This window comes from Ctenopharyngodon idella, chromosome 18, assembly GCF_019924925.1.
Source record: "Ctenopharyngodon idella isolate HZGC_01 chromosome 18, HZGC01, whole genome shotgun sequence".
Taxonomy (NCBI): domain Eukaryota; kingdom Metazoa; phylum Chordata; class Actinopteri; order Cypriniformes; family Xenocyprididae; genus Ctenopharyngodon; species Ctenopharyngodon idella.
In genome coordinates, this window is record NC_067237.1 from 25,652,944 (window position 1) to 25,672,337 (window position 19,394).

General features: G+C 36.1%; 1 protein-coding gene across 4 annotated transcripts; it reads right to left on the reverse strand.

Moving 5' to 3' along the window:
- Positions 1–390: 390 nt before the first annotated feature.
- Positions 391–19,192, reverse strand: vps9d1 (VPS9 domain containing 1). Of its 4 annotated transcripts, none has more exons than XM_051869597.1 (16): positions 19,032–19,192; positions 18,401–18,473; positions 17,196–17,387; positions 15,915–16,074; positions 14,980–15,091; positions 13,343–13,405; positions 12,421–12,473; positions 12,102–12,189; positions 11,775–11,860; positions 11,161–11,684; positions 10,770–10,899; positions 9,515–9,720; positions 8,356–8,440; positions 5,713–5,817; positions 3,191–3,303; positions 391–1,539 (listed from the first exon to the last, which is right to left on the reverse strand). In XM_051869597.1, exons 1-15 carry the CDS (start codon positions 19,128–19,130, stop codon positions 3,192–3,194), a joined length of 2,088 nt encoding a protein of 695 aa, XP_051725557.1. In that variant the 5' UTR covers positions 19,131–19,192; the 3' UTR covers positions 391–1,539; position 3,191. The 4 variants fall into 4 exon arrangements, with proteins under 4 accessions (XP_051725557.1, XP_051725558.1, XP_051725559.1 ...); XM_051869598.1 differs by having other exon boundaries at positions 3,187–3,303; XM_051869599.1 differs by lacking the exon at positions 17,196–17,387.
- Between the last annotated feature and the right edge of the window lie 202 nt (positions 19,193–19,394).

Sequence of the window (19,394 nt, forward strand, 5' to 3'; positions counted from 1 at the left end):
GTCACAGACTATTTTGGGTGCCATCTCTAAAACTCAGACAGGAATTGGGGCATTTATGTAGAGGGACAAGACAAGTGAACTGGAATGGATTTAAAAAGCCACCCATAGACAAAGAGTCATACAGTGAAGCCATTAGAGTAATCGTCATCCACATAGAGGGTATTCTAGGACAGAGGTTAAGCCTCCTGATGCAGAGTGGCATGTTTTCTCCTTCGGCCCGGAAACTTTCGGAACAATCCAGCCATCTGCCCATCAGGCGGCTCGGCCTCCCTCTGCGCAATCGCCTCTCCCAGCGATTTTCTTCCCCTTCAGATTTTAACTAATCGATTAAAAGGTGGTCAAATGCATAGAAGAATTGGAAAAATAAAGAAAAACGCTGACAGGAACGGAAAAGGTTTACATATGTCTTTATTGTTAGAAAATTCTCATGCCATGCACTTTCAAACCATGCCCATGTGCATTATCCATTCCCAAAAATGGGACATGAACTCTGGGAAGGCTTTGTTTAAAAAAAAAAAAATACATGGTTGCTGTCTCTCAGGCAAAGAGATTCAGGCTACATTCATCATAATTCACAATACAGATCTTCAGCAACAAACAAAACACACACTCTGCTCAAACAATATAACATATAAATATATTCATTTATGCCTTTGCACACACACACACACACACACACACACACATATATTTTATTATGCCTATTTCATATTAAATCTCCTCAACATCAGTAACATCAGACTGAAGACAGTTGGCCCAGCAGCATTAGTATCACATCCAAGCTTTTTTTTCACAATGATTTCACTTCTTTGACTATTAGAGTGAAAAGCATTTAAATAACAAATTAAGATTTTTTTTTTTAAAAAATACATAAAACCTGTACAGCTTAACATGTGTGTCTGCTTAGCGGTATATTTATTTGCAAGAGAAATGTACAGCTCAGAGTATAAAAACCTGCAAGACCAAACTTGATCATTTTAATCCATTTTCTCCTACCCAGTTAGGCTAAAATTCTGAGCTCAAATACTACAAAAACTCTGTATTAGTGTCACACTTCACATTGTTTAATAAATAGGGTGTTATAGGATGATAAATGCTAGTAGTGCTTTAGTCTTTCCTTTATATTTCATAAAATTTTTATGGGGAATACCATTTTAACAACAACCAAAAAAAAAAAAAAAAAAAAAAAAAAAAAAAGATATCAATGGGATTAGAATATATAGACAATAAAAACCCCCTAACCTTTTCACAAGTCCAACATCTGGCTCATTTAATCCCATTTAGTCTCAAACTTTTTTTTTGTTTTTTTGCTTTGGCTACAATATTGATCTCACTTCTAACAACATTCAGATGAACCTGTCTTGTAGTGCCCAAACACAGTGCATGACCTTCTCCGGTCCCTTCAAAGGGGTAGGGGGAGAAGATTCGAACAGAACTGAAGCCTGGCATGATTTAGGACTAAACAGGCTGAGCTAAGGAGATACAGCAACTCCTGAGGACCGTCAAAACATGATGAGATCTTTCCGCTGGCTACGGCACCTAGAATCAAAACACAAAGGGTTCTAATTAAACTTGATGTACAAGAACAATGTGAGCCAGCCAGCTACTTTAAGAGCAGAGTGTTACAGAAGTAAAAGTGAATGAAAGTGTTCTCCATCACTCTGGAAGTTGTTGAAAGGCTGTTTGAAATTTTGGCATGTTTAACAGTCCCATTGGGTAATCTAATTAGAACTTAAGCAACCGTAGACTATCATTATTTCAGTAACACAACCTTAAATAGAAACTTCACCCTTTGGCCAAAAACAAACAGCAACATTTCACTTTAAGTCAAGTTGAAAGTTCAGCGAGGTCAATGTAATCCATCCATCAAGGTAATAAAGTAGCACATCTGACTGTGATCCAGGGGTACCGCCCATCACTCCCCTTCCAATTGTTTCATTTAAGCTGTTCAGTGGTGGATGATGACGACAGAGGAGCGGGTTTAAATGTGGGACGCCACAGTGCAAGTGACAGCTGTATAGACATTGCGCTCTGCAAAGTTAAACGCTTGGATAACATGGGATAATTGTGTCACAGGGAGTTCTGATGAGGCGGAACAACACTGTCGGGTAGAGTTTATCTTTCCCCGACCCACCATATGACTTAAAGTTCTTACTCAACTGAAAGACAAAATTTGAAAAGCATAAACTGAAAGTCTCTTATGCTCACCAATGCTGCATTTATTTGATCAAAAATATAGTAAAAACAATATTGTGAAATACCACAATCTAATTGGAACTTTTGCAACCTGTTTTATTCAAAATTAACAAAATTTACGTCAATACATCAATCCTTCCAAAACGTTTTTGTCTAACCCTGTTTAACTAAGGTAAGCCTATTATAAATGTTTATATTTTAGACCAGTCGAGATGGTTTTCATAGGAAATTACATACATGTCACTAGCCAATGCGTGTCTTGTTATATCTGTAAATAGAGAAAAGTTTCTCTGGCTACTTTGCCGCATGTATGGTGTGGGAGTGGAATAGGTTAGTTATAACAAGCAAGAAAAAGTTAAAATGGAGCACACTAAATCTCGAACTTCCGGGGAATCGTCCGTTTAAAAAAAAAAAAAAAATAAAAAAAAAAAAAATAAAACACGCTGAACAGAGGAGAGTCTGCTGGCAAAAACACCATGAAAGAGCTTGTAATAAAGTGAGAATCAACTTGTTTTTTGGGAGACGGTGAGAACTGAGGGATTTGAAAAGTTGTAAACGACATGGAGACGGTGTTATTATTCAACAGGTGAGTAAGGCATTTTATTTAACAGATAAATTTCCATATTTAGCTCTCTAACAGAGTTCATTATAAGGCATTATCTATTGTGATGGATCATATTCATCCGTAGTCACCAGAGCCGAAGAACAACCAAAAAACATTCTTCAGCAAAATTTATGCAGTTTTGTCTAACTGCTAGAGTGTCAAAAGTTACACAGTGTACCTTTAAAATAACTTTTTTTCTTTTTTAATACATTTTCAAATGCAATTTAAAAATTTTTTAGTAGTCATTATTTCAGTCTGTCACAAGATCCTTCAGAAATCATGTTTTTTTTTGGTAACAATGTAAAGCCTTTACTGTTACTTTTGATCAACTTAATGTGTCCTTACTGTAAATAAAAGTATTCCTGAAATTATATCATTGGCTTTACCTACATCAGGTGGGTTTGGCCACTGGGGGTGGAGCCCCACCCAAGAGCAATGACTCGACATAGCTCAGCGCGCTCTGCATTGACGTCAAGCAGTACCCTTCCTCCCCAATCAGATACCTGTAGACATAAATAAACACTTCATTAGCGCTTCTCCTCACAAGGGAAAACAAGATCTCTTCCACTGAGGGTCAACTTCAAGTGAACCCGTCTGATAATGGGACCAAGACACGAGATCAAGCTGAAGCCAAAACTCAGAATTTAACATGTTTGAGAGTGTAAAGAGATGATAGAAAGTGATGAAGGCAATGAGAAAGCCACAGAGTATGAGACACAGATCATGCTGTTCTTTCAGTAACCATAAAACGAACATTTAAACACTTGAGTTTATAACATATTTCATTCTACAGTTTTTTTTTTTTTTTCCCTCAAAATGTTCCTTTTGTTTTCAAAGGAAAAAATAACAGCAAACAGATTTGGAACTACATCTAATAACAAGGCCTTAAAAAAAAAAAAAAAAAAAAAAAAAAAAAGAAAAAAGAAAAAAAAAGTCTAGGACACATGTATATAGTCTTAATTAAATAAAACCTGTCAACTGTGCCTGAGAACGAGAACACTTCCTATCAAAACTTTCCTCACACACTGCAGAGAGTTCCACCCTCAATTCCAAGCCACTAAGCAGCATAAACATCTAAAGATATTTTATTTGTATTTTTATAGGGAGAGAAAAACCCAAACCAGAATATACCCAACATTCCTTTTTAAGTGCCAATCTAACCAGCCTGTAAAAATGTCCAGTTTTATACTGATAAACAGAGCTCAGGGCTGTGGTCTGAGTAGACACGCGAGAGTGCAGCACAGGAGGGGTGCTATGAATCCCCACAACGTCTCTCAGGAAACAGGTCAAATGGTCACCTACACAAACTGAGATCTCACTGTTGTGATATCCATCATTCAAATATATATAAATGTTATACAAGCATTAGTATGTTATATCAAGTTGTTTTCAAAGTTGGACTCATATTACCAAAAAGAACCATAATGTTTTATGGGTTTATTCCAACATTTTTAGACTGGAGGGTATTTTTCTAGCTGAAATATCCATGCACAGAATCTGAGACGGTGCAATAGATGACATTTCGATTATTGGTAGCAAGTGAGGTCGTGTTCTGTCGATACATGCCTAAATGACAGTGAGGCTGGCACTTCAAAGGATGTGACAAGCCAAATTTCCAAACAGCATCACCTAACCCACCATCAACAAATGATGCCAAAAATGTGACAGACTGTCAATCTTTTTTGGAGACTGAGTCTGAGATATGCAATTTTCTACTGCATAATATTTAGTCAGGCTGTAAATGTAGATTTAAAGTGCCCCTATTATGCCATTTTAAAGGTTACTAATTTTGTTTTGGAGGTCTCCTACAATAAAATGTTTTTTGCCCTTTATGCATGTAAACCTAATTTTCTCACCACCTCATTTCTTACAAAGTCTGAAAACGACTCGTTCGAGAGCTACTCTGCACTGATTGGTCAGATGGCCTAATCTGTTGTGATTGGCATGTCGGAAACGAAACGCCCATTACTGCAATTGAATTTCAGCTCCGGAGGCTTCCTATCCTCTAAATGACTGTACACACTGTAAAGACAGTAACAATGGCATCAATTTTACCATATCAATTAGAGCGTGAGCCCGATGATGACACATTAGAAGAACTAGTTATTCAACCAAAACCTCCAGCGCAAGGACGACTTGAGCAGGACATTTCTCAGTGGCACGTTTTTACTCAGTTTGTCGAACATTATGAGATGTTGCAACTGTAATTCCTCCACATCAGCATTAAGGTCCATCAACAAACCAATGTGTATATTTCTAATTTGTTGAGGTGCACATGTTGTAACTGTATCAATAACAGCGCATACTTTAGCCGAGCACTAACGTGAATGACTGATGTAAAGTTACAATTTGTAAACCAAAATCTCGCTCCATCCTTTTTTTCAGCTTTGCCATCACAGGAATAATTACATTTTTGAATCTACTCTAATCAAATCTATTCTCAAATCTAGAGAAAACTGATATTTTTATTTGTAATATTTCACAATATTACCATTTTACTGTATTTCTGATCAAATAAACGCAGCCTTGGTGAGAATTTATATAAAAAAAAAAAACAACAACTTTTGAACAGTAATGTATGGAATAATGCGTTGATTTGATTTCTGTGGTTACTTATTACTGATCTCATATGCTACTGGTCGCTTCATTCTAAGGATTATATTAAAAAAAAAAAAAAAAAAAAAATTAACTTTATATTTTATATATGCCAGTTGACCATTCTCTGATCTTATCAGCCTGAAGAGGATCATTAGACATGGCCTGGTGGAAAGTACATGCGCAGAGTATGGCAGAGTGCATGACCTTTTCCTTTCCATTATACACAATTTCCCATGGTACAGCATTCAGTTCATGAATACTGTGACTTTGTGGAGAACAGTTAAATTACACAGCATTTGATATTGAAGACGCACCCCTCATGGATGAACTCTTCCAACGCAGCACATTCGGACACCAGCTGGGGCATTTCACTGCGTAATGCCACAAACGTAAGGATGGGCAACAGGTCATCGGCACCTCTGAGAAAGACAAAATGGGAGAAATTAAGAAATAAGATATAGAGAATTAAACAAACAAATCCAATGATGTTTATTTATTTGCAGGATAAAATATTCTCAGAAAGAACACATTAACAGAACACATAATGTGATGAAGGGATGCTTGCGTGAGAAGGTAGCTGGGTGTCCCCTTTCCTGCCGGACTGCAGGACACCTGATACGTTTCATACAGGTGAGAATAGCTCTACATGCCATCCTCATCTCTGTTTTAACACTGCTTCTGCTGCCATCAAAATAACGCTCACGCACCGTGAAGGTGTGCTGGGATGACGCGGCCGTTAGCTTGTTCAAGCCTGTTTGCTAAATTATGGCACAATCTAAGCATGTCGAACAGTTGAAGAGTTTGGTGATGTGAACTTCAGAATAAATCAAAAAACAAAATATAGGGGCTATTGAAATTAAACAGTTAGCCAATGCATGAACTGCATGAAAGATGTAATGAATACTAATATGCCCCCTCCTGTCCTTAAAAGACAAAGGATACACAGAGGAAATGACTGATGTGCAGAAGGAGACTGCAATATAAATTCAATTGTGAGTGGATGTAATCCAGAAAAAAGGAGAAAAAAAAAAAAAAGCGAGTGAGCGAGAAAGAGGAGAGACAATGGAACAAAACAACCGAAAAAAGGGTGAGAATGCCTAAATTGTTCATGTTCATGCATGCATGAGGACATTCATTCTCCCTCACAACCAAACACAAACTTAAAAGCAAAACAAAGGCAGAATGCGCCTTGGCTGTGCTACCGGGGCAAAATCAGGGCAAGTCTCACAATGAAACACTTCCATTCGGATCGCTGATGCCTTTATAGCATAATCATTTTTAAACCGATGTTCAAGCACGGAATGGAAAACACTCAAATAATGCGAAATAACCAAAGCCGTTGGGTTCAGAAAGCAACGGTCCATTGTTCTGGCAAGAACAAAATACGAATATTAGGGGTGGGCAGTATGAGCAAAATATTGAATCATATCAAAATCACAATTATATAACAATAGTTATTAAAAAAAAATTCTTTAAATAGTCCAGTCAATTAAAGATGTATAAATGTAAATTATATATTTACATTTAAGTTTATTTATAAAATGTAAAATATAAACAAAATAGTAAATAATATAAAATAAATATTCAAATATATCTATAAAACAGGAAATAAAATTATAATATTATAACCAAATTGAACACTTATACTATTAAATAAACATTTAAATTAACATTATTATTAATAAAACTATATATTATATACGTTTATGATTGATTCAAAGCCTACATCCTGTCTATACCAGACGCTAATGACCAGACACTGTCTGCACAGGAAGTATCTGCCTGAAACATGTTCTGCTTTGTGCCTGATTTACCACGGATTTACTGCACAGTATAAATAGTATAACATAATCTGCACCAGTTGCTACATTTTCAACAAATTACATATGAGCAAAATGTTCATCCTTAAGAGGAAAAAAAACAAAAACAAAAACTGGATGCCACTGTATAAAAGTTGCAGACAGTGCTCTAAAAACAAGCATCTACATCAGCCGTTGTCATGGGGTGCCAAACCGCTGAGCATGTGCGTCACCAGCGAGCCTTTGCTCTGCTAGCGGTGATGCAAAGAGACACATGTAGATGACGCAAGTGTTCATTCTACCCATATTTCCTTGTAGAAATCAAAAAAGATGAACAGGCACCTTGTTTTGATGGGTGTGGCAGGGCCAAGAGGTTACAGACATCATAACAGCCCACATAATATCCCAGCACAGTTTTCTCCTATGCAGGACGCTAGCGTGAGCTTGCACTTTAACTGTCGAGATCGCAGCTGAGACAGTAAGAAATTTAAGATGTTTTCCAAGAGAGTGGAGCAGATGCTGAGGTCTGTGGGAGATTTTCCACAGAGAAATTAAGCCAAGTAGATTCACTCTGATAAACCTGAATAAATCCACACCTTCAAGAAAATGTGTCATCAAGATGTTATTGAACACACCCATTTCATGCTGTGAAACCAGAATTCAAGATTTTTCGAATAAGAAGAAGTGAAACTGCAATCTCGGTGGTGCCAATTCATTTGCCAGGAGCTGTGTGAAAAACATCTAATATACTAGCATCATGTTAAGAGGCACATACGCAGAGCCACAAGTATCTATCTGCAATAGATAAAGCTTCCTTTTGGTTAGAATAACTAGATCAATTTTACTTGACCTAAGCAGTTCTACATTCAGACTGTCTCTCAAAGTGCATCAAGGCCAAAGTCTGCTCCAGACAGGGCGACCCACTTAGAGAGGAAGTCAGCTCCGAGCGCCCCGCGGGGTCCAGAGGGTCAAGACGGGACCCCTGCTGAGCTTTGGCCTCTGTGGGGTCTGATGAAGTCTGACACAAGGCCAGATGACAAGCAGGAGATTGTTCTTAAAGAACTCTGAACTCCAACATGAAGTTCCTTCGTGTTTATTTGTACCTTTTTTGAAAAGGACAGCAAAAGGGAAAAAGCATCACAGCAACACAATACTCACATTGCTGCTGATTTGGGTGGATGGTCGTTTTCTTGCAGGAGGCGGTACTCTTCAGCACAGCCACAGATAATTCGTAGAGTTCTCACTGCAATGAAAAACAACTGCAGTCAGAGAAAAAACTGGTACAATATCTAAACAGTGCATATTAATGCCTTTAGGGTACATATTAGCATTAATTAGCACCCTTAAGATACTAATACGCACCCTTTAGGTGTATGAATATACATTTATTAATACATTTTCAAAAGATGTGCAAAACATGATGTACAGTTTATGAACAAAAGTATGGAAGCCCATTTCTGGCACATTAAAAAAAAAAAAAGAAAAAAAAAAAAATCATGCTTTGGTAAATCATAATTATGACAGTTGAAATTATGAAATTAGTCGAAATTATGTGTGTATGACCATTTTTATTTGTTATGATTTTTGACTTTTTAAAAAATCAATTATGGGTCAAACTGACGTCTCATAATTTTGTCTTTTTATGTCAACTATGACTCAATTTCAATTTCATAATTATGACTCAATTTCGACTGTAATAATTTTTTACAGTCAATCATTTCAAATACGACATTAAAAGTCATTATGACATAGTAAGTCATTTATGAAGTTAAAATTATGACATACCAAGTCATATTTATGAGACAGTCAAAATTATGATAGTCAAATACAAGATGTAGAAATTATGACATTTTGACTATTCATTTAATGAATGTCTATGTAAATTTTGACTTCATTTTATAATTATATGAAATCAAAATTATTACATACCGTCATTTTTATGAGATGAAGTCAAAATTGAGAACAAGTCAAACAAAAGATGAAGTAGAAATTACATTATTTTGACTATTCATCTCATAAACATTACAATACTTTCTCCTATCCCAGCTTAACAGAGAGATAACTAGAAGCCAGCAATTTGAAGGCTAATTACCCCTAAAAAAGGGTGAGACTACGTCTGTCTGACCAGAAGGCAAGAGTGTTTGTTTAAAAAAAAAAAAAAAAAAAAAAAAAAAAAAAAATTATATATATATATATATATATATATATATATACACACACACACACATATATACACACACATTTTTGCAATTCTGTTTAGGCACTGAAGTGACACTGAGAGGGTTTGTGGTTTCATTAAGCATCTCAGAGATCTTACCAATACACTCAAGTTTTTTTTGAGGGCAATAGTCTCTACACAGAAGCTTTAACTCCTGTACTGCTGACTCGTATGGGTAGGAACCGTGCAGCACAGCTGGGTCTTTAGGGAACAATTTAGATGCTACACCAACATCACCAGGTGAAATATTACAATGAAGACGCATGCTGCTCTCAACAGCCAGCTCCCGTTCTCGATTCACCCTCCTGAAGAGTTAAAAGAAACATAAGATATTTATATGCAATTAACTAAACCATAAAGCAGCTATTAAAACTGTCTTGATGACTTAATGCTTTTTTGGGAGCAGTTGTAAGGGAAATGGTTATTTTCAGCCATGCTGTAACTAAAGAACAATGTGTATATGATACAAATTGACAAGTTAGGATGATTGATTTTTAGCTTAATGGTGCCATCTACTGCTCAATGTCTAGATAAATCATGGAATGACTCAACATGACTCTGCAATCTCTCCCACCCAAAGGAAAGGCTGCACACTGTAGAGCCAGTGGGTGGAGCCTGACATCCAGTTCCCTATCTCTGGACCTAATCGGTGGAGCTAGGCTGTGTTTAACTCCACTTTTAGACACACTCGCAAACTTCCCAAAGCACTTCCCCTCGGGGGAATCCCCGCTGCCATTCTGAAGTGCATTTAACTTTGTCAATTGGGTGAGGGAAGTTTATTTGGATAGACCGCCGACTTTGACAGAGGGAGCGAGTCTACTCAATATGTACACTTCAGTCAGATCCATAGACCACAATGCAACACGCTTGTGACGTCACAGCAGATCGCGCTTAATTTACCCCCACCCCACACAACTCTACTGTATGATATTGAAGTTAATTTGACATTTAACCACATAATACTTGTAGCTACCTTAAGCTGGCTGTTTTTTTTTTTTTTTTTTTTTTTTTTTAGAGGAGTTATAATTTATTATATTGTTATTTTCGCTTGTGAAATGTTTTATATTTTCTCCAACAACCCAAGCATATATACAGGCCTATAGAATGGTGTAAAAAATTCATAAGGAAAAAATAACTGTAAATAGCGAGAGAAGGGCATAATTTTTTTTTTTTTTGTTTTGTTTTTAAACTTAAAACGCAGCCCTAAAAGGGCTATACTTTTTTTTTTTTTTTGTATTTGGGTCAAAGACGAAAAAGGGTTTTCAAGCATCAAAACAATAAGTGTAAATTCTCACGACCCCAAACTTTTGAAAGGTGGTGTACATTTGTGAAAAACACTTAATTTGTGACCCACCGAAAGAGTGCCAACAGAGGGCGCCAAATAGGGGTGAAGAAGACTTCCTCTATGCTCGCCACACATTGGTCCTTAGAGCTGGCAGTGTTGAGACATTCAAAAGACAGAAGACACAGAGACAGCAGGCGATCTGTTTCACACAAAGACAAATCCATTTACCACAGAGAATCGGCCAACTAGTACATTTCATAAAAGGACCTTTGACAAACACGTCTATGGTGGATTATGGCACTCTGGTGTAGTTTACACCCTGACAAAGTATAAATGCATGATAACCCTACAGATCCCTCTGGCTATAACAGGGGATTTCTTCAAATGCTGAACTCACATGTTGCACATATCTAGAGTCACAACTAAGGCATCAATCATACAAGAACAAACATGCATTTACCAATAGCATTGTGGATATCTTTGACAATGGCCTTCAAATGATCCTTTAGAGCACGCTCCTCAAGATCAAGAATATGAGACTGTAGGCCTATGTGTGTTGTGTCAAAGGCCACATCAGAGTCTGTATCATCACCACTGTGAGAAGGAACCCAGTCCAGCTGAGTAAGAAACTTCTCCAGATCTTCAAAAGAGTTCTCCCTATCTGTGGAGACCAGAGTCGAAGACTCGTCCGGGTCGGTCTCGGACTTAGTATCGCTGGTGTTGATGTCGTAGGATGGGGAAAGAGCGATGGAGGCATCAGATAAGCTGTGAGTCAGAGCAGATGAGAGTGGGTTCTGCTGCTGCTGTGGAGAGATATGACTGTCGAACAGCAGCAGGCTCTGGGTGCTGCGGGAGGGCTTTAAGGGTAGCGAGCGCCCAGGCATTGTGCTCAGAGGAACACACTGGCTCACTATAGGATACAGTCTATTATACACACGATACTGAAACCTTTTCAGCAACTTCATGACTGGGTGATCTGGGTAGCTGGGATCAAGACAGACCAAAAACAGGTGACATTAGCTACAGAAGAAACACTCATTTATTTTTAAAGATGATCTGATACCACAAACCTACCTGAGAAGACAGGAGATAAGACCTGAAACCAGTGTCGGATCATTTGGGCTCTTTTTCAGATTAGCTTTCCACATTTTTGGCCATTCCTATGATTAAACCAATGAAACCATTATTTATACATACTCAATTAAAAAGAAATTTCAAAAGTTTGGGTTAGGGCACAATGTTACTGTATTTACTGTAAATGCAGCCTTGCTGAGCATGAGACTTCTTACAAAAATCTTACCAACACTTTTGAACAGCAGTGTAGGTTTGCCAATTTAATTTACAGATGCACAAATATACATAAAGATTCAAAAATCAATGCTACAATATAAATATACTTACATGATCATGCTCATATTCAAGCACACTTGCATACAGATCTCGCTGCTCTTGTTCGTCAGGTGTAATGGTCCCACAGGTTGCAAACCTCCTGCAAAAATGCAATTTCATGCACACAAATTAACAGAATAATTCTAGAAAACCATTGAGCATTAAACCGCTTAAAGGTGCTCAGACTCTTTACATAATTCCTTTATCATTCTAAGGTATTATGTCATGCACAACACCGCAAGAAACGTATGCCGTTGGCAAAACTCATAATACTCCATGTTTAAATTAAAGTTATGAATGTCCATTTGGCCCATGGGTCAAAAAAGCTCACCTGTTGGCTTCTTCCTGCAGCCGGAGTCTCCTCTCTTCCATTTTCCTTTGAAGCTGCAAGCGCTCAGGAAAACTCCCAACAGTTTGAAAAATTACCACATTCAGAAAAATCAGTAGAAGCAAACCTTGTTCACAACACATTGATTAACACAATCTCCCAACAAGCGTAATGTTTGGTTTTTAGTTTTTCGCATGTACACATTCTTGTATAAATGAGGTAGTGCTTTAAGCTTTTAGTAAATTGTTTAAATTACATTAAATTGGGGATATAATTAGATTTCACTTAAAAAAAAAAAAAAAAAAAAAAAAAAAAGTAGCTCAAGTGCATCGCAAGCAGTATGTTTCAATGGTAAAACTTATACTGATGTTTGATAGTGTGAATAATAGACATCTGGTTTGCAGAGAAAGTACAAAAGGTTACAGGGGTGTTGACCTTCCTACCGTTTTCTTCCAGACAGTCCTGACATATGGATCTAAAACCCTTTGCTAAACTTAGAAACTTATGTAATAACCTCTACAACATAGACAGAAATTATTGATGGAAAGAAATAGATCTTGAACAAATCACAAGAACAATCCAATCCAAGAACAGCGACCAGCATCAAAAACTTTTTTTTTTTTTTAAATAAACAGCAGAATTGTTTCAAATGCAATGCTTTTAAAATTTAAAGCCAGACCTTCAAGTTGGCATAAAACGATAGTTGTGATCAACTTTTCTTCCCTATTGTGATGTAACACATTAGAGAAGAGATGTTGTTGCAATGGGGATGAGAAGTTATTTTGATTAAAGATTACAAGGTCACATGAATAAAAATAAATAAATAAAAAAACTGCAATAATCCATAAAAATAATAAAGAATTGTTCATTTTGAATTCATGGTGACTTTTTTTAAAGCCACGGCCCAGGAAGCCATAAAGGATACTGCATCTTGTCTGGCTTTGGCTATTATCAGATTCTCCATCATTTGCCTCTGAAGCGAGAGAGTCTGTATTAAGAAAAGGAAATAAAGACCATCAATATACAAGTAATTATTTCAGTTTCAACTTTGATTATTGACATTTACTCATTAGTACAAGAAAAATAGAAGAAAGTTACTTGATAGTGGATATAGTTTGCATACAGTGCAGCATCCCTGTAGCGTTAAGATACACTTGCAGAAAAACTCCAATCATTCAGTTTGAAAGAACATCCATCATAGCCATTAACAAGAACTAAACTATTTCTGCCCTGTGACTGGTCACCAGTTCTTCCCTATTTGTAAATCACACTTTTGCCAAATGAACTTTCAAAAACACAAAAAGTAGTGTCAATTAATGAAGTAAATCAATAATTAACTTTTAAAAGCTCCGTGCATAATACAGAATTAAAAACAAATTGGCAAAATGCAGATTAAAATAGTTTTAGATGGATCATGTCACAGCATGACATGTCAACTTTAAAATTTAAAATATTTAAAAATGTCATTATACGCACTTGATTTTCATATGGAAAAGATTCTGCATTTTTACTTGCATGTTCACATACCAAATACGCATTTAAATATACGATTTCCACCAAAAAGTATAAACGTATTTATATGTAAGCCGCTTATTTTGAGCAGCACCAGCTGCTGTTTTGTTTTGTTTTTTCTCGCCACGTAAATGAATAAATAAATAATACGTCAAAACGAACCTTCCAGAATGTCTTGAGTTTTTTCCAGTATAAACGGATATCCACTGGCGTTTCTCTGCGTCTCCGGATCATTCTTGAAAACTGGACAGTACACAATGTTTGCGTTCCGCCTAACAACATAAAGTTTGTTTGACCCACCACCAAAACTCAAACGAAAGCACTTACCGTGCAAGTAAATGCGCTATTGTTCATTAAAATTACGATAGTACTGCGATAGCGACCGAAAATGAAATATATTAATTGTCTTTGTCTGTGTGCGGCCAACCTATCGCTCTGAACCCCTGACTGGATCCCACATTCACAGCACATGGACTTGGTGAATCGCGCAAAGCCATTTAAAACAAGAGGTGTGGCGTCAGATGTGTTATACGCGTGCGCACAATAAAGTCATTTGAAATTGGGACAAATAAAAAGTTTAATGTTTACGGTTTGTCCCCACATATGCAATTTTATATATATTATAAAAGCGTTGAACTACAAGGTGGGGAAAAAAAAAAAAAAAAAAAAAAATCACAAGGTGGAACATTTTTTTCCTTGCCTTCTTGGGTCCATTTCATTCATTTTTTGCCATTTCCTTTTTTCTCCATAATTTGTTTAGATATGAAAAAATGATGCTGAAAAATACAAAAAAAATATGGATATAAATATTTACCAAAAATACTTGAAAAAAATAATGAAAAGGAAAAAATATAGCAGAATGAAAGAAAGAGACTCAAGGCACTAAGGCACTTTATTTTAGGGCTTCTGTTTGTATGTGTGTATGTATGCATATATGTATTTATTTATTCATTTGCTAGTGTAGAGCATACACAAGCATTGTAATTATTTTTATAGTCATTTTCATAATTTTATTTTTTATACAATCTCATTTAATTTTTCCAGACTTACCAATGAGGTTTTCTGTGTGGCCTGGCCAGGGGAAAGTCTTGCCAGTCGTGCTTCATAATTAGCCTTAAGTTTCTGGTTCAGACGCGACGCTTCTTCAATGGGTGTTAATTCCCTGTCATACACATACAAAAACGTCTTATTGTGAACATTCAGTGCATTAGGGACCGCTCATAGTGAGACTAAAAGAACGTGATGTACTATCAACTTCCTTCATATAGATGCAGAATAGATTTCTTTATCACAGAACTGATAACCTTGAAAGATCAATTGTCGGGGCCAGGGGCCAGTGGAAGTGCACATAACTAATGTGAACCATGTGAACCATAATTTAAAAAAAAAAAAAAAATGACAGTGATGAACAAGCAAATATTAAAGGTTGGGGATAGCAGATGAAAATAATGATATTCTTTTATAATATATTACTTATAATAATTATTTAGATCTTAAGGAAAAGCGTGCAGTTTATATCTTGGTCTCTTTCTCTTACAGAGGCATCATCCAGATTAAAAACAATTGCTTTCTTAATTAACTTTATTTGAATGCCTTTCAAGTATTTGACAGAGGCTATTCTGTCTCTTATAAAACATAATGTTCTTGGGGAATTTAATTTATTAAAACCAGTCCATTCATTATGGAGAAATTTTATAGTGAATTGTTACACTGTTATTAAATGTAGAGCTCTGATATGGTGAGAATTTATGAAAATTTTTATTAGCCTTATATAATACTAATGTATATTTTTACAGTGTTACTTAAATCTTGTTTTTGTTTGTTATCTTATATGTATTACATATCATACTATATCTTTGGGAACAAGATGTACACTCAACAATCAATGGATACTGGGACTCTGTACACATCGTTATATAAGTTCCTCCTCATTCTGCTGTTATGTATACAATGCTTATGAAACTATTGATGGCTTACTGACTCACTTTCGGTTGTCTTGTGACTCAAATGTCTGAAACTTCTGGAAGACTTCAGGTGGCAGAAAGGGGCAGCCTGCCACCCCTCCCTCAGAGAGGACTCTGCGATGTCTGGTCGGCTGTTCCTTACTTTGTGTCTCAGAAACCAGTGCCGGCTCATTAGGCATTTCTACAGAAAGAGGAGTTTGGAATATTATGTTTGTGTGTATGCTTATGATGTAAACAAAAAATTATTATTTCAAATAAATACTGTTCTTTTGAGTTTTTTAATAATTAAAGAATCCTAAAAAAAATTATCAATTTCTACAAAAATATTAAGCAGCAAAAACCCAACAGTGAAAATAATAAGAACTAATATTAATAATTGAGCACAAATCAGCATATTAGAAAGATATCTGAAGGATCATGTGACACTGAAGACTGGATTAAATCACAGGATTAAATGACATTTTAAAATATATTAAATTAGAAAAAAAGTTATTTTAGATTGTAATAATAACTGATACTAAATTTCTCCACCGATACCGATAGCCGATTATTCACACTGATATCTACCAATAACGATACTGATAGTTTGGGGGTTCTGCCTTTTATACCTTCTTTTAAATTAATGATAATTTTATTATAATTAATAATTAATCATTATATTTTTAATTACTATATTTTGAAAGAAATGCATATAAAAACTTTATTCTCTCCATTTTATCAACTTGTTTCAGAGTAACTGGTATCAAGTTACTATTAACACACATTAACTAAATTCTGAAGATTAAATTAATATTTCTTAACTTTCTGAATGTTATTAATTCATATAATTACTATTAATATTGAACATCAGACTGGTTTCTTAGCATTTTCTTTACACAAAGCCCAAATGCAGTGCATTTTCCTGCCCTCTTTTGATTGACAGGATATATCGGCCCTGACTATCAGCTGTTTTTTTAATTATCGACCGATAGCCAATAGTGTGAAATTTTGCTTTTAATAAATAAATAAGCTTGCCAAGGCTTGCCAAGGCTGCATTTATTTGATCACTAGAGATGCACTGATATATCGGCCAATAATCGGTATTGGCCGATATATCGGTGCATCTCTAGTGATCAAATAAATGCAGCCTTGGCAAGCTTATTTATTAATTATTCTAGATAATAATTAAATTATTAATTAATTAATTATTATCTAAATTATTCTAAACTTTTAAAAATAATAAATAAATGTCTATATGTTACATTAGAAGATACTTCATGGACCCCCTGATTGAAAACCAGGATAAAGAAAATAAAGGCTCACCTGTCATTTTGTGACCACCTATTGCATTAATAGCTGGAACGGTGGTCTGTTTGGGGTTGGGCAGAGGAGTGGAGGAGGTGGCAGGTGTAGGGGACTCTTGCCTCCTTATTATACATGATTTGACCCTCTCCAAACATTGCTCAACCAGTTTCACCATCTTCTCTAATTCCACTGCCTCCATCTCTCCCTCCTCTGCAAGAGGAAGTGCATAAGAGTCATATGACTCTTTATATTTCATATTGCTCATACAGAACAAAAAAACTTTCACACTTTAAAGGTACAATTTGAAGGTGGAGTTCTAAAGTCCAATTCACACTGCAATGACAGTCACCAGATTACAGCACGTCACTACTCATACATTCTAATTCCAATTCAGCACGTTCAGTTGGCGAAAACAAGCTCAGACAGACGTCAACAGACACCGAAAGGGGTAACACACTGACCCGACAAAGTGTCTATTGGCGTCTGTCAGTGAGGTGTGAATTGGCCTTAAAGGGATAGCTCACCCAAAAATGATTTTGTCTTTTTTTTTTTTTTGTCATCATTTACTCACCCACCTGTATGAGTTTCTTTCATCCGTTGAACACAAAAGAAGATATTTTGAAGAATGTTGGTAACCAGACAGTTGACGGCAGCCATTGACTGTTTGATTACTGACATTCTTCAAAATATCTTATTTTGTGTTCAACAAATGAAAGAAACTCATACAGGTTTGGAACAACATGTGGGTGAGTAAATAATGACAAAATTTGTAAAAAAAAAACAAAAAAACAAAACAACAACTGTCCCTTTAAACAACCAGGTTAACTCTGCAAGACCCTGAAAAGCTAATCATGAACAAAGGTGAGAAGATCTAGCCTTATCTTAATAGGTCTTTAAGAATCATTTAATGCAATCTTTTCCACATGAGTTAAGATACATTTAACCCACAAAAAGGACCGTGTCTTGTCAATCAAATTCACTCTGATCTCATGATGAAGCACATACAGTTGTGTGACACACAAAGTCCTCCTGTTTTCTCTTGAAGTAGGAAGTCGGTTCACACCACATGACAATGATTGTCAGAGGAAATAATATGTATTGCGAAAGAACCGTTGAAGCCTAAAAAGCACATTTCATTTTTGAATAAAAAGGTTGGAGGATGTGTAATTGGAGAACTAATTTCTGAACTCTCATAATGCAGGTTTGGAGTGTGAATAACTTACGTTTAGATGCAGCATCTTCAAGCAGAGCATGAGAGATGTAGTTGATACTTCTTAAGTATTCACAGTATGCCTCCTATAAAGAGAAATAAATAACCATAGTGGGTGTGGCAGGGAGATTTTATTGGATCTGTTCTGTAACACAGTGTCATATTAAGTTTATGTTTTTGCTAGATGACCTATTGAACATCTGGGGTATCTCGAGTTGCCACATCCACCCCCCAAAGAGAGAAGGACAACATGATGTATTATCTAAAGGTTTTTATCTAAATCTGCAATATATCTGAGTGTGTTTTCACAACATTAACTCAACTAGCTCAGATGAATCGTTAAACACTCTAAAATCAGGTGATTAGGAACAGGTAATTAGATTTAGTTAATATCAAAAAGTAAACAATGCAAATCACTGTTGATCTGATTTTTTTTCTAGGATTGTATCAGTACTTTTACTGAATAAAGTTCACATTTTGGACGCGACTGACTGGACCCGCAGTTTTTTGGGGAAAACCATCAGCTTCTATTATTGTTTACGCTGATAAATGACGTCGCTCTCGCATGCGCTTATTGGATAAATATGACCATATCCGGACCAAACAAGGCAGGTTTAAAGATTTAAAGATTTAAACATATCTACCTTGTGTCTGTTGCCGGTATCCAGCTGAATGGCCACTTTTACAAGTCTCATGGCATTCTGCAGTGGTCTCTGATTGCTGTCACTGAGAGGAGCGGCCATCCTGCCAAAACAATCGCGCGAGTCTGACAGCAACAAGCCATAGGTAACAACTACTGACGTAATTACTGTGCGTTTCAAAATAAAAGGCCGATTTTCGTTACTGTGATTATAGCTCTGAATAAACAAAGAAAAGACAACGTATATTATAATATTTGTTTGACTTTTTGGGGTTCTTGATTTGAACTGACACTTGTATGACTGTATGAACAACACTAAAACAAACCGAAAAAGTCTGTTAAAATAATGTTATCTACAGCCATTTTT

Excerpts from the sequence above, each read along its gene's own strand:
- vps9d1 (XM_051869597.1), bottom strand. The coding sequence starts at position 19,130 with ATGGCCGCTCCTCTCAGTGACAGCAATCAGAGACCACTGCAGAATGCC. Across the intron at positions 17,388-18,400 it reads TGAAGATGCTGCATCTAAAC|AGGAGGGAGAGATGGAGGCA; the intron begins GTAAGTTATTCA and ends TTCCTCTTGCAG. Across the intron at positions 5,818-8,355 it reads CCACCCAAATCAGCAGCAAT|AGGTGCCGATGACCTGTTGC; the intron begins GTGAGTATTGTG and ends TGTCTTTCTCAG.